General features: G+C 46.5%; 1 protein-coding gene across 2 annotated transcripts in view; it reads right to left on the reverse strand.

Moving 5' to 3' along the window:
- LOC118359622 (fibulin-2-like) overlaps positions 1–13,814 on the reverse strand; it is a 54,988-nt gene that overhangs the window by 25,977 nt on the left and 15,197 nt on the right. For both annotated transcript variants that reach the window (XM_052481992.1, XM_052481993.1), the window contains exons 3-5: positions 9,182–9,296; positions 8,417–8,546; positions 6,858–7,068 (exon numbers count right to left, since the gene is read on the reverse strand). In XM_052481992.1, coding sequence (XP_052337952.1) covers positions 6,858–7,068; positions 8,417–8,546; positions 9,182–9,296 — 456 coding nt within the window. The remainder of the gene's footprint in view (positions 1–6,857; positions 7,069–8,416; positions 8,547–9,181; positions 9,297–13,814) is intronic.

The following is a 13,814-nucleotide window of genomic DNA, read 5'->3' on the forward strand; positions in this document are numbered from 1 at the left end:
CAGGACAGTGGTGTGTGTATTGTGTTGGCAGGACAGTGGTTTGTGTATTGTGTTGGCAGGACAGTGGTGTGTGTAGTGTGTTGGCAGGACAGTGTGTGTGTAGTGTGTTGGCAGGACAGTGGTTTGTGTAGTGTGTTGGCAGGACAGTGGTGTATGTATTGTGTTGGCAGGACAGTGGTGTGTGTAGTATGTTGGCAGGACAGTGGTATATGTATTGTGTTGGCAGGACAGTGGTGTGTGTAGTGTGTTGGCAGGACAGTGGTTTGTGTAGTGTGTTGGCAGGACAGTGGTGTGTAGTGTGTTGCAGGACAGTGGTATATGTATTGTGTTGGCAGGACAGTGGTGTGTGTATTGTGTTGGCAGGACAGTGGTATATGTATTGTGTTGGCAGGACAGTGGTGTGTGTAGTGTGTTGGCAGGACAGCGGTATATGTATTGTGTTGGCAGGACAGTGGTGTGTGTAGTGTGTTGGCAGGACAGTGGTTTGTGTAGTGTGTTGGCAGGACAGTGGTTTGTGTAGTGTGTTGGCAGGACAGTGGTTTGTGTAGTGTGTTGGCAGGACAGTGGTGTATGTAGTGTGTTGGCAGGACAGTGGTGTGTGTAGTGTGTTGGCAGGACAGTGGTTTGTGTAGTGTGTTGGCAGGACAGTGGTGTGTGTAGTGTGTTGGCAGGACAGTGGTTTGTGTAGTGTGTTGGCAGGACAGTGGTATATGTATTGTGTTGGCAGGACAGTGGTGTGTGTAGTGTGTTGGCAGGACAGTGGTTTATGTAGTGTGTTGGCAGGACAGTGGTATATGTATTGTGTTGGCAGGACAGTGGTGTATGTATTGTGTTGGCAGGACAGTGGTGTGTGTATTGTGTTGGCAGGACAGTGGTGTGTGTAGTGTGTTGGCAGGACAGTGGTTTGTGTAGTGTGTTGGCAGGACAGTGGTATATGTATTGTGTTGGCAGGACAGTGGTGCGTGTAGTGTGTTGGCAGGACAGTGGTATATGTATTGTGTTGGCAGGACAGTGGTGTATGTATTGTGTTGGCAGGACAGTGGTGTGTGTATTGTGTTGGCAGGACAGTGGTATATGTATTGTGTTGGCAGGACAGTGGTGTGTGTAGTGTGTTGGCAGGACAGTGGTGTGTGTAGTGTGTTGGCAGGACAGCGGTATATGTATTGTGTTGGCAGGACAGTGGTTTGTGTAGTGTGTTGGCAGGACAGTGGTTTGTGTAGTGTGTTGGCAGGACAGTGGTGTATGTATTGTGTTGGCAGGACAGCGGTATATGTATTGTGTTGGCAGGACAGTGGTGTGTGTAGTGTGTTGGCAGGACAGTGGTATATGTATTGTGTTGGCAGGACAGTGGTGTGTGTAGTGTGTTGGCAGGACAGTGGTGTGTGTAGTGTGTTGGCAGGACAGTGGTATATGTATTGTGTTGGCAGGACAGTGGTGTGTGTAGTGTGTTGGCAGGACAGTGTGTGTAGTGTGTTGGCAGGACAGTGTGTGTAGTGTGTTGGCAGGACAGTGGTGTATGTATTGTGTTGGCAGGACAGTGGTGTATGTATTGTGTTGGCAGGACAGTAGTTTGTGTAGTGTGTTGGCAGGGCAGTGGTGTGTGTTGTTAGGACAGTGGTGTGTGTAGTGTGTTGGCAGGGCAGTGGTGTGTGTTGTTAGGACAGTGGTGTGTGTAGTGTGTTGGCAGGGCAGTGGTGTGTAGTGTGTTGGCAGGGCAGTGGTGTGTGTAGTGTGTTGGCAGGACAGTGGTGTGTGTAGTGTGTTGGCAGGGCAGTGGTGTGTGTAGTGTGTTGGCAGGACAGCGGTATATGTATTGTGTTGGCAGGACAGTGGTGTGTGTAGTGTGTTGGCAGGACAGTGGTTTGTGTAGTGTGTTGGCAGGACAGTGGTGTGTGTAGTGTGTTGGCAGGACCGTGGTTTGTGTAGTGTGTTGGCAGGGCAGTGGTGTGTGTAGTGTGTTGGCAGGACAGTGGTGTGTGTAGTGTGTTGGCAGGGCAGTGGTTTGTGTAGTGTGTTGGCAGGGCAGTGGTGTGTGTAGTGTGTTGGCAGGGCAGTGGTGTGTGTAGTGTGTTGGCAGGACAGTGGTGTGTGTAGTGTGTTGGCAGGGCAGTGGTGTGTGTAGTGTGTTGGCAGGACAGTGGTGTGTGTAGTGTGTTGGCAGGACAGTGGTGTGTGTAGTGTGTTGGCAGGACAGTGGTGTGTGTAGTGTGTTGGCAGGACAGTGGTGTGTGTAGTGTGTTGGCAGGACAGTGGTGTGTGTAGTGTGTTGGCAGGACAGTGGTGTGTGTAGTGTGTTGGCAGGGCAGTGGTGTGTGTAGTGTGTTGGCAGGACAGTGGTGTGTGTAGTGTGTTGGCAGGGCAGTGGTGTGTGTAGTGTGTTGGCAGGGGAGTGGTGTGTGTTGTTAGGACAGTGGTGTGTGTAGTGTGTTGGCAGGGGAGTGGTGTGTGTTGTTAGGACAGTGGTGTGTGTAGTGTGTTGGCAGGGCAGTGGTGTGTGTAGTGTGTTGGCAGGACAGTGGTGTGTGTAGTGTGTTGGCAGGACAGTGGTGTGTGTTGTTAGGACAGTGGTGTGTGTAGTGTGTTGGCAGGACAGTGGTGTGTGTAGTGTGTTGGCAGGGCAGTGGTGTGTGTTGTTAGGACAGTGGTGTGTGTAGTGTGTTGGCAGGGCAGTGGTGTGTGTAGTGTGTTGGCAGGGCAGTGGTGTGTGTAGTGTGTTGGCAGGACAGTGGTGTGTGTAGTGTGTTGGCAGGACAGTGGTGTGTGTAGTGTGTTGGCAGGACAGTGGTGTGTGTAGTGTGTTGGCAGGACAGTGGTGTGTGTAGTGTGTTGGCAGGACAGGTGTGTGTGTAGTGTGTTGGCAGGACAGGTGTGTGTGTAGTGTGTTGGCAAGACAGTGGTGTGTGTAGTGTGTTGGCAGGACAGTGGTGTGTGTAGTGTGTTGGCAAGACAGTGGTGTGTGTAGTGTGTTGGCAGGACAGCGGTGTGGGTTGGCAGGACAGTGGTGTGTGTAGTGTGTTGGCAGGACAGTGGTATATGTATTGTGTTGGCAAGACAGTGGTGTGTGTAGTGTGTTGGCAGGACAGTGGTGTGTGTAGTGTGTTGGCAGGACAGTGGTGTGTGTAGTGTGTTGGCAGGACAGTGGTGTGTGTAGTGTGTTGGCAGGACAGTGGTGTGTGTAGTGTGTTGGCAGGACAGCGGTGTATGTATTGTGTTGGCAGGACAGTGGTGTGTGTAGTGTGTTGGCAGGACAGTGGTGTATGTATTGTGTTGGCAGGACAGTGGTGTATGTATTGTGTTGGCAGGACAGCGGTGTATGTATTGTGTTGGCAGGACAGTGGTGTGTGTAGTGTGTTGGCAGGACAGTGGTGTGTGTAGTGTGTTGGCAGGACAGTGGTGTGTGTAGTGTGTTGGCAGGACAGCGGTGTATGTATTGTGTTGGCAGGACAGTGGTGTATGTATTGTGTTGGCAGGACAGCGGTGTGTGTAGTGTGTTGGCAGGACAGCGGTGTATGTATTGTGTTGGCAGGACAGTGGTGTGTGTAGTGTGTTGGCAGGACAGCGGTGTATGTATTGTGTTGGCAGGACAGCGGTGTATGTATTGTGTTGGCAGGGCAGTGGTGTGTGTAGTGTGTTGGCAGGACAGTGGTGTGTGTAGTGTGTTGGCAGGACAGTGGTGTGTGTAGTGTGTTGGCAGGACAGCGGTGTATGTATTGTGTTGGCAGGACAGTGGTGTGTGTAGTGTGTTGGCAGGACAGTGGTATGTGTAGTGTGTTGGCAGGACAGTGGTGTGTGTAGTGTGTTGGCAGGACAGCGGTGTATGTATTGTGTTGGCAGGACAGTGGTGTGTGTAGTGTGTTGGCAGGACAGTGGTGTATGTATTGTGTTGGCAGGACAGTGGTGTGTGTAGTGTGTTGGCAGGACAGTGGTGTATGTATTGTGTTGGCAGGACAGTGGTGTGTGTAGTGTGTTGGCAGGACAGCGGTGTATGTATTGTGTTGGCAGGACTGGTGTGTGTGTAGTGTGTTGGCAGGACAGTGGTTTGTGTAGTGTGTTGGCAGGACAGTGGTTTGTGTAGTGTGTTGGCAGGATAGTGGTATGTGTATTGTGTTGGCAGGACAGTGGTGTGGGTTGGCAGGACAGGGGTGTGGGTTGGCAGGACAGTGGTGTGGTTTGGCAGGACAGTGGTGTGTGTAGTGTGTTGGCAGGACAGTGGTGTGTGTAGTGTGTTGGCAGGACAGTGGTGTGTGTAGTGTGTTGGCAGGACAGTGGTGTGTGTAGTGTGTTGGCAGGACAGTGGTATGTGTAGTGTGTTGGCAGGACAGTGGTGTGTGTAGTGTGTTGGCAGGACAGCGGTGTATGAATTGTGTTGGCAAGACAGTGGTGTGTGTAGTGTGTTGGCAGGACAGTGGTGTGTGTAGTGTGTTGGCAAGACAGTGGTGTGTGTAGTGTGTTGGCAGGACAGCGGTGTATGTATTGTGTTGGCAAGACAGTGGTGTGTGTAGTGTGTTGGCAGGACAGTGGTGTGTGTAGTGTGTTGGCAGGACAGTGGTGTATGTATTGTGTTGGCAGGACAGTGGTGTATGTATTGTGTTGGCAGGACAGTGGTGTGTGTAGTGTGTTGGCAGGACAGTGGTGTATGTATTGTGTTGGCAGGACAGTGGTGTGTGTAGTGTGTTGGCAGGACAGCGGTGTGTGTAGTGTGTTGGCAGGACAGTGGTGTGTGTAGTGTGTTTGCAGGACAGTGGTGTGTGTAGTGTGTTGGCAGGACAGTGGTGTATGTATTGTGTTGGCAAGACAGTGGTGTGTGTAGTGTGTTGGCAGGACAGCGGTGTATGTATTGTGTTGGCAGGACAGTGGTGTGTGTAGTGTGTTGGCAGGACAGTGGTGTATGTATTGTGTTGGCAGGACAGTGGTGTGTGTAGTGTGTTGGCAGGATAGTGGTATGTGTATTGTGTTGGCAGGACAGTGGTGTGGGTTGGCAGGACAGTGGTGTGGGTTGGCAGGACAGTGGTGTGGGTTGGCAGGACAGTGGTGTGTGTAGTGTGTTGGCAGGACAGTGGTGTGTGTAGTGTGTTGGCAGGACAGTGGTGTGGGTTGGCAGGACAGTGGTGTGGGTTGGCAGGACAGTGGTGTGGGTTGGCAGGACAGTGGTGTGGGTTGGCAGGACAGTGGTGTGGGTTGGCAGGACAGTGGTGTGGGTTGGCAGGACAGTGGTGTGGGTTGGCAGGACAGTGGTGTGGGTTGGCAGGACAGTGGTGTGGGTTGGCAGGACAGTGGTGTGTGTAGTGTGTTGGCAGGACAGTGGTGTGTGTAGTGTGTTGGCAGGACAGTGGTGTGTGTAGTGTGTTGGCAGGACAGTGGTGTGTGTAGTGTGTTGGCAGGACAGTGGTGTGTGTAGTGTGTTGGCAGGACAGTGGTGTGTGTAGTGTGTTGGCAGGACAGTGGTGTATGTAGTGTGTTGGCAAGACAGTGGTGTGTGTAGTGTGTTGGCAGGACAGCGGTGTATGTATTGTGTTGGCAAGACAGTGGTGTGTGTAGTGTGTTGGCAGGACAGTGGTGTATGTATTGTGTTGGCAGGACAGTGGTGTGTGTAGTGTGTTGGCAGGACAGCGGTGTATGTATTGTGTTGGCAGGACAGGTGTGTGTGTAGTGTGTTGGCAGGACAGTGGTTTGTGTAGTGTGTTGGCAGGACAGTGGTTTGTGTAGTGTGTTGGCAGGATAGTGGTTTGTGTATTGTGTTGGCAGGACAGTGGTGTGGGTTGGCAGGACAGTGGTGTGGGTTGGCAGGACAGTGGTGTGGGTTGGCAGGACAGTGGTGTGTGTAGTGTGTTGGCAGGACAGTGGTGTGTGTAGTGTGTTGGCAGGACAGTGGTGTGTGTAGTGTGTTGGCAGGACAGTGGTGTGTGTAGTGTGTTGGCAGGACAGTGGTGTGTGTAGTGTGTTGGCAGGACAGTGGTGTATGTATTGTGTTGGCAAGACAGTGGTGTGTGTAGTGTGTTGGCAGGACAGCGGTGTATGTATTGTGTTGGCAGGACAGTGGTGTGTGTAGTGTGTTGGCAGGGCAGTGGTGTGTGTAGTGTGTTGGCAGGACAGTGGTGTGTGTAGTGTGTTGGCAGGACAGTGGTGTGTGTAGTGTGTTGGCAGGACAGTGGTGTGTGTAGTGTGTTGGCAGGACAGTGGTGTGTGTAGTGTGTTGGCAGGACAGTGGTGTGTGTAGTGTGTTGGCAGGACAGCGGTGTATGTATTGTGTTGGCAGGACAGGTGTGTGTAGTGTGTTGGCAGGACAGTGGTTTGTGTAGTGTGTTGGCAGGACAGTGGTTTGTGTAGTGTGTTGGCAGGATAGTGGTATGTGTATTGTGTTGGCAGGACAGTGGTGTGGGTTGGTAGGACAGCGGTGTATGTATTGTGTTGGCAGGACAGTGGTGTGGGTTGGCAGGACAGTGGTGTGGGTTGGCAGGACAGTGGTGTGGGTTGGCAGGACAGTGGTGTGGGTTGGCAGGACAGTGGTGTCGGTTGGCAGGACAGTGGTGTGGGTTGGCAGGACAGTGGTGTCGGTTGGCAGGACAGGGGTGTGGGTTGGCAGGACAGCGGTGTGTGTAGTGTGTTGGCAGGACAGTGGTGTGGGTTGGCAGGACAGTGGTGTGGGTTGGCAGGACAGTGGTGTCGGTTGGCAGGACAGCGGTGTGGGTTGGCAGGACAGCGGTGTGTGTAGTGTGTTGGCAGGACAGTGTGTGTGTGTGTGTGTGTGTGTGTGTGTGTGTGTGTGTGTGTGTGTGTGTGTGTGTGTGTGTGTGTGTGTGTGTGTGTGTGTGTGTGTGTGTGTGTGTGTGTGTGTGTGCTCAGGTATGTGACACTACCTCTCTTTGGCACTGCGGTCGGGTCAAGCACAGGCCTCTCTCTGAGGGTGTGCAAGCCATCTCCCTCCCCCTCCTCTCTCGCCACCTCCTCCTCTCCCTCACAGCAGGTGAGGAAGACATGGCTGCAGGGGTAGCCCAGGTACTGGTGGGCCTCACAGCGGTGGCCCTCCCTACGGAACCTCAGCCCCAGAGAGCAGCAGCTACAACACTCCTGTTGGGTGGACAGATTCAACATCAGACTGCTATATCTACCATATAAAGTGTCTTTCTTCTCTTTCTCTGTCTTAGTGCGCAGCAGGATGTTGTTCAGGCTACATGGAGGAGAAACATAACACTGAAATCGTGACCACTGTGATATAGTGTGGCTGTACAGAAGTATTATATGACTTGAGTTATGTAGGGCCCATGGTGGGGTGGTGAAAGACAATATTTAACATTAGACCAAGGCCTTGAGTATATAATGCCCCCCTACTGTTCTGGGCGCTCTGGGTACTTCCTGGAAGACAGGTCTGATGGCAGATGAATGGCTCTGGAAATCTGGGCTAATACACTACATCTCCACACTACATCACAATGATTTGACTCTCACTGACATCAATAACAGACCTTGAGCTACATAGCAAATTTTTTCCAGAAATATCAAATATCACTACTTTCAAAATACCAGTGTCCAAGCTATTGATCTGGGCAGGATGGTGAAAATAGCCTGAGACATATCCTGCAGTACTGCAGCCTCGTTTCATGAGCGTGAAGCTCATAAATCTGTGGGAACCTTGACCACAAACATGGTCCTCCCTCTCTGAGTTGTCTAAATTGAATAAGAGGTAATTGAGTCACTGAGGGACTCTAAACGGTCCTCCTGATTGGTGTGGTCTTCACTGGCAAGGACTAGGGCCAGTGGAAATCTGAAAGGAGGTTTTCTTTTAACTGCTTTTACGTTTAATGTGGCTATTCATGTCTTGTAGATGCATTTGGTTTGATTTAAATTAATTCTAGGTAGGCTATGTTTGACCTTAAATCATTTCTGGGGACTCCCCCAGCAAATTGTGTTGGCTCTGTCAACAGATCAGAGAATGAGGTAACATAAAATATCTGGCCATTTAACAAACACTTTCATTCCAAATCCAAGCATACCCTGTATATTCAGTGTTAGAAAAGAGGTAGGAGTTGGTTATATACTGTATATTCAGTGTTAAAGAGGTAGGAATTAGTTATATACTGTATATTCAGTGTTAGAAAAGAGGTAGGAGTTGGTTATATACTGTATATTCAGTGTTAGAAAAGAGGTAGGAGTTGGTTATATACTGTATATTCAGTGTTAGAAAGGTAGGAGATAGGAGTTGGTTATATACTGTATATTCAGTGTTAGAAAAGAGGCAGGAGTTGGTTATATACTGTATATTCAGTGTTAAGGTAGGAGGTAGGAGTTGGTTGTGGAAAGAACAACAGAACATTACTCACTGTATGGAATGTGGCCTATGTGTGAATCAAACCCATAACTCTGGGGCTACAGCTAGCACCACCAAACCAACCAACCAACTCATGGGAACCACATTTACCTTGAAGGAGTCGACTCCACACTGGTCATTGTTGTCCACCTCACACACAACTCCCTCTCTGGCTGCATTCATACCAGAGAAACAGCGACTCTCCTTCAGAGATCCCAGACAGCACTGTCTCTGAGCCGTCCTGGCAGAGAAAGACACACCCAGGAGAGATGTTAGAATTTGAGTCAGTGTTTTGACTGTACCTAGACCTAACTGTGGTCCTACACTAGCAGTGTGTTGGCTAGCTGTGCCTCCCTCTGGCCAAAACCAGCATCATCTGGAAATGTTATGGAATCAAATTGGAAGTCTATTAGGGCAAAAATTCACACTAGTACCCTGTGCAATGTAATGTGAGAGGGCCTGTAAAATGTATAGTTTTCATATTGGCACAAATTCTTTATAGATCGTGATCTCATTCACTTCATATTTAACACATCAACCACAAATACAACTTTCATGGAATCATGTCATACAATAATGTCATGGGCCCATGAAGCGAAGTCACGTAAGATGCCATTTATAAGATTATCATATTTTACAAGTAGGCTAAAAACTAAACTAATGCATAGTTGGCTTGCAGTCAAAAACAAGTTGGCTGAAGCAGAAACAAACTTGGCAGCCGACCATCCCTCACTGGCATAGTGAAAGCAGCAAAGCTGACATTTATAACACACTCTATAACTAAGTAGGACAAACTCTGGTCCCTACCAATGAGTAATTCCTACAGAAAAATGGGGCTTCCTAAAACTTGTGTTTAGTGTGTCTCCATGGGCGTACCGACAGATGGAGTGTCTGTCCTCTCTGGGGAGCTCCATGTTGCTGCAGTGGCCATGGGCTGAGGCCCACTTCTCCCCTGTCTCACAGCAGGTCTCCACCAACTCCTTGGAAGAAACTACAGAAACACACACACACACACACAAAACAAACACACCAACAGACAGATGGGGTTTAAGTTCAATTTCTTTGAGGGAACACATGAAATTCTAACTAAATAGAATGAAGGAGAGATCACCATTGGAGAGGACAACTCTCTGACTATCATTCACACAATACATCTCACCCAGTCCTTCATGGAAGTAAGGATTTAATGTGTAACATTGTAGTCTATGCAATATCCAAAGATACATAAATCTGAGGCCGTTTACTGAGAGTGTGTCTGCATCCCAGCTTGGCTGTTACTGCTCCACGTGTCTGCTAGAGTGATTGACTTTGCGCTGAATGTGCTTGAATTGAATTCACATTCAGCAGCATGAGGAACAAATTATTTTATTATTTTCCACCTCCATCTCCCTCTCTCTGTTTCCCTGGCAGGGAGCACTGTGAAACCTTAGACTCTATAAAGTACACTCCAGAGCCAATGTATACAAAATCTTAGCTTGAAGGCTAATCAGTGTTCAGGCAACACAATATCACCCCATCCAGCACTAGGAACAGACAGAGGGGAAAAAAGAATAATCTCATTTAGAGCCTGCCCAGTGATCATGACTATGATGACTCCAGATCAGTGCATTCCAATGTTGATTGGTGTTTCCTGTACTGTACTGTAGTTCTTTGTGTAACAGGGCTTAGTTTGCTGCTAACAGTTTAGCTTCCTCCATTGTCCGACTGCCCCATTCTGGGCTCGAACCATTGACCTTCTGCTTTGCAACACGTGACTGCCATCCTTGACAACATTCCAAAGGTTTGGGTCACCGAAAAGGTTGTGCACCGAAAATTGGACGGTGCAATCTGAGCCATTTCAAACTAGAATGAGTTTATGGTTCATTCTTAACTCTGTTACATCTGGACAGACTGAACCTAACCCTCTAGGTCAAAGATATGTTTCCCAGTGTAGCCATTCCAGCTGAAAAGGTAGGCCTGTATTTCTCTGGTTGGTATAATTAGGTCAATCTATAATGTGCCTCTTGCCGGGCATTTCTCCCACATGAACTCCTCGTTTGCTACTATTTTTGTTGCTAATGTAATATTTTGCTTACCAAGGCCTATGCTATCGTAAGTCCCATCAATACATCGTTTTTTTGCATAGGGCTGTCAAATGATAAATATTTTTTAGGATTTGATGTGATTAATCACGATTAATCTCAAAATCAGAATTTGCTCAAATTGAGCTGTAATTTAAGTTTTATTCAAAATACATTGCATGATGACGTCTTGATTGTGTCCAAACTAACAGTTAGCAAAATCAGGTAAATTGATTAAGCACACTTTCTTTAACCTCAGAGTCAACTTGTTGTGACATAGCATGTATACAGATTTCAGCTGTATATATGATGTATTTTGAATGTTTTCCTGTTATTTTAAACACTTTCAGACAATGTGATTAATCACACAATAACAAAAAGGTGCACAAAAATGACTAAACTTAACTCGAGTTAAAATATTCACTCTGACAGCCCAAGTTTTGCATAATAAAATAATGCCAGATACAGATAATCATGTAATTTATTAAGAAATGTTTGGTCGTGTTCCCCTTCTCAGGTGTTGCATTGCATCAACCAATGGTTGCATGCCACGTAGTCGACTCTGCATTCAGGCACCAGATTGCTATAACATAGGTAAAATACCTATCCAGGCATTGTAAGATCTCGTAGTCGACTCTGCATTCAGGCACCAGATTGCTATAACATAGGTAAAATACCTATCCAGGCATTGTAAGATCTTTCATGCGTCAGCAATATAGTTGGGCAGGACTTTATGATTGACATTGTTCTATCGCCAACCTGCTCTAATCTACTCACCACCTCTGTGAATTGTCTCTGTGAGGTGCACACGCCAGTCAAATTCACCTTTTAGCCACAGGTTGTGTGCTGGCGCTTCTCGTTATTTGGTTTATCCCCTTTCAGTAATAATTCAAATCAAATCAAATCAAATGTTTGAATGTTTGTAATATTAATGCAAATGATGTCTTTATATATTTTCAGCGTTAAGTACAGGTGTCACGTTCTGACCTTTATTTCCTGTGTTTTGTATTTAGTTAGTATGGTCAGGGCGTGAGTTGGGTGGGCAGTCTATGTTTGTTTTTCTAGGTTTTGGGAATTTCTATGTTTCGGCCTAGTATGGTTCTCAATCAGAGGCAGGTGTCATTGGTTGTCTCTGATTGAGAATCATACTTAGGTAGCCTGGGTTTCACTGTGTGTTTGTGGGTGATTGTTCCTGTCTCTGTCTTTGCACCAGATAGGACTGTTTTGAGTTTTCACATTTCTTGTTTTTTGTAGTCAGTTGTTCATGTGTACCTTAACGTATTAAAAAGAACCATGGACAATTACCACGCCGCGTATTGGTCCTCTGATCCGTTTCGCCTCTCCTCTTCGGAAGAAGAAGAGGAAATTCATTACAACAGGCCATTCATATTTGTGGTGTGCAATGTTATTGCCTGTGAAATGTATTACCACTGCTGCCTATTGATAGGTGTTCATTTATGACTGTTCGTTCTGTTACTACTCCTTCCCAACTAGGCTGTCAAGTCCTCTGCTACAACCATCTTGGACCATGTCTCTCTTATGAGATAGTTTATATTATCATGGGACAACCAGGGTTGGCTAGTAAATTAGTACCAGTGATGACCTAATCAGATTACTGTCACGCCCTGACCTTAGTTATCTATGTTTTCTGTATTATTTTGGTCAGGTCAGGGTGTGACAAGGGTGGGTATATGTGTTTTCCCTGTCTAGGGTTTTTGTATGTTTATGGGTTTTTTCTAGTCTAGGTGTTTATATGTCTATGGTTGCCTAGATTGGTTCTCAATCAGAGGCAGCTGTTGATCGTTGTTTCTGATTGGGGACCATATTTAGGTAGCCATATTCATTGTGTATTTTGTGGGTTATTGTCTATGTGTAGTCGCATGTCAGTACTTGCTGTTTATAGCGGCACGTTGGTTTGGTATAGTTTGTTAAGTGTTCTTTGTTCATTAAAAGAAGCATGTATTCTAATCACGCTGCGCTTTGGTCTCCTCTATACAACGAACAATTACAAAAATAAAGTATCTGTAACCTGACCGCATTACTTAAAAATTACAGTTATATTCTTAAAAACATCTGATTACATTTGAGATGTTTTTTTCTAATATCAAGATGTGGGCTGCAAATGGTTGCCTTATACACATACTATTTTGGAACCTATTTTAAAGCTTGCTGAGCCACACTGTTTTCAGTGGGAATTAAAGCCCTTCTGTTGTAATCTGTTTGGAATCTCCAAAACGGCCACATTTTTTTTCTTGTTGGTGGCTTTCCACAGAAACTTTTTTTTTACGTCAAAAACATCATGATCTTTGTGTCAACACAGCTCCACCCTGTTCACTTCCCAAGCACTGGGATAACAAATCATCTGATTTCTCTTAGATCCCTTACATCTGTCTATTGACATCTTTATCATACCAACCTGTTATGGTATTATTTCAGTTTTTTATTTGTACCTTTATTTAACTAGGCAAGTCAGTTAAGAACACATTCTTATTTACAATGACATTCTACCCCGGACGATGCTGGGCCAATTGTACGCCGCCCTATGGGACTCCAATCATGGCCGGTTGTGATACAGCCTGGAATCTAACCAGGTCTGTGGTGATGCCTCTAGCACTGAGATGCAGTACCGTAGACCGCTGGGTGGACAGAGTTAGAAAGAGAACTGATCGGTATGCAGAATCAATTGAGGAGGCAGATGCCGTCTAACCAAGGAAGTAATCCAAAAGTTATCATTACTCAAAATGAATCATTATTCATTTTGAGTAATTCAATGGATTTTGTTACTAATCATGTTTATTGTCATGTAATCTGCAATAAATTAAAATGTTCAATTAATCCGTACCACCCTGGGGACAACATTGGTCGAATGACTCTTTTGTGCATTACAATGGTTTTGACAAATGACATTTCATAAAACGACATAACATCTTAAGACTGCTACGATATTATTGAAGGGTTTTGTTCTAAAACTGTGTTATGTTTGTGGGCCTTCTAGCTGCACTGTTTCTAAATCAGCAGACTGTAAAAACTCATTTGTATACCTTTTTATAACTTTAATTTGTCAATTATGTGGGCTGATTCAAATGTAGCACTTGATTTAATAGAAGAGCAGCTGGAGGCGGTACAGAGAAAAGTGCTAAGTGGAGATCTTTACCCAATACCATGATTAAACTCCACAGTCTACAAAATCAACTAAAGCATGAGTCCAATTAAAGAAACAGCCAGAAAGGATAATGTCAAATTAGCATAGTATAACACATAAGCAAAAGTATTTGTTTGAAGGAGCTTATGTTAACTGGTCATTAATTCTCTCGTCATTAATTAACTTCCCCAACTTTTCTTAGTGATTCACTTTCCTTTGTTTTGGTCCTGATGGCCCACTCTCCTTGACATGCCTTTTCATGTGAGCACCAAGCTGTTTACTTCCAGTGGAGAATGTGCTGCACAGC

The sequence above is a fragment of the Oncorhynchus keta genome, chromosome 27 (genome assembly GCF_023373465.1).
Source record: "Oncorhynchus keta strain PuntledgeMale-10-30-2019 chromosome 27, Oket_V2, whole genome shotgun sequence".
Lineage (NCBI taxonomy): Eukaryota > Metazoa > Chordata > Actinopteri > Salmoniformes > Salmonidae > Oncorhynchus > Oncorhynchus keta.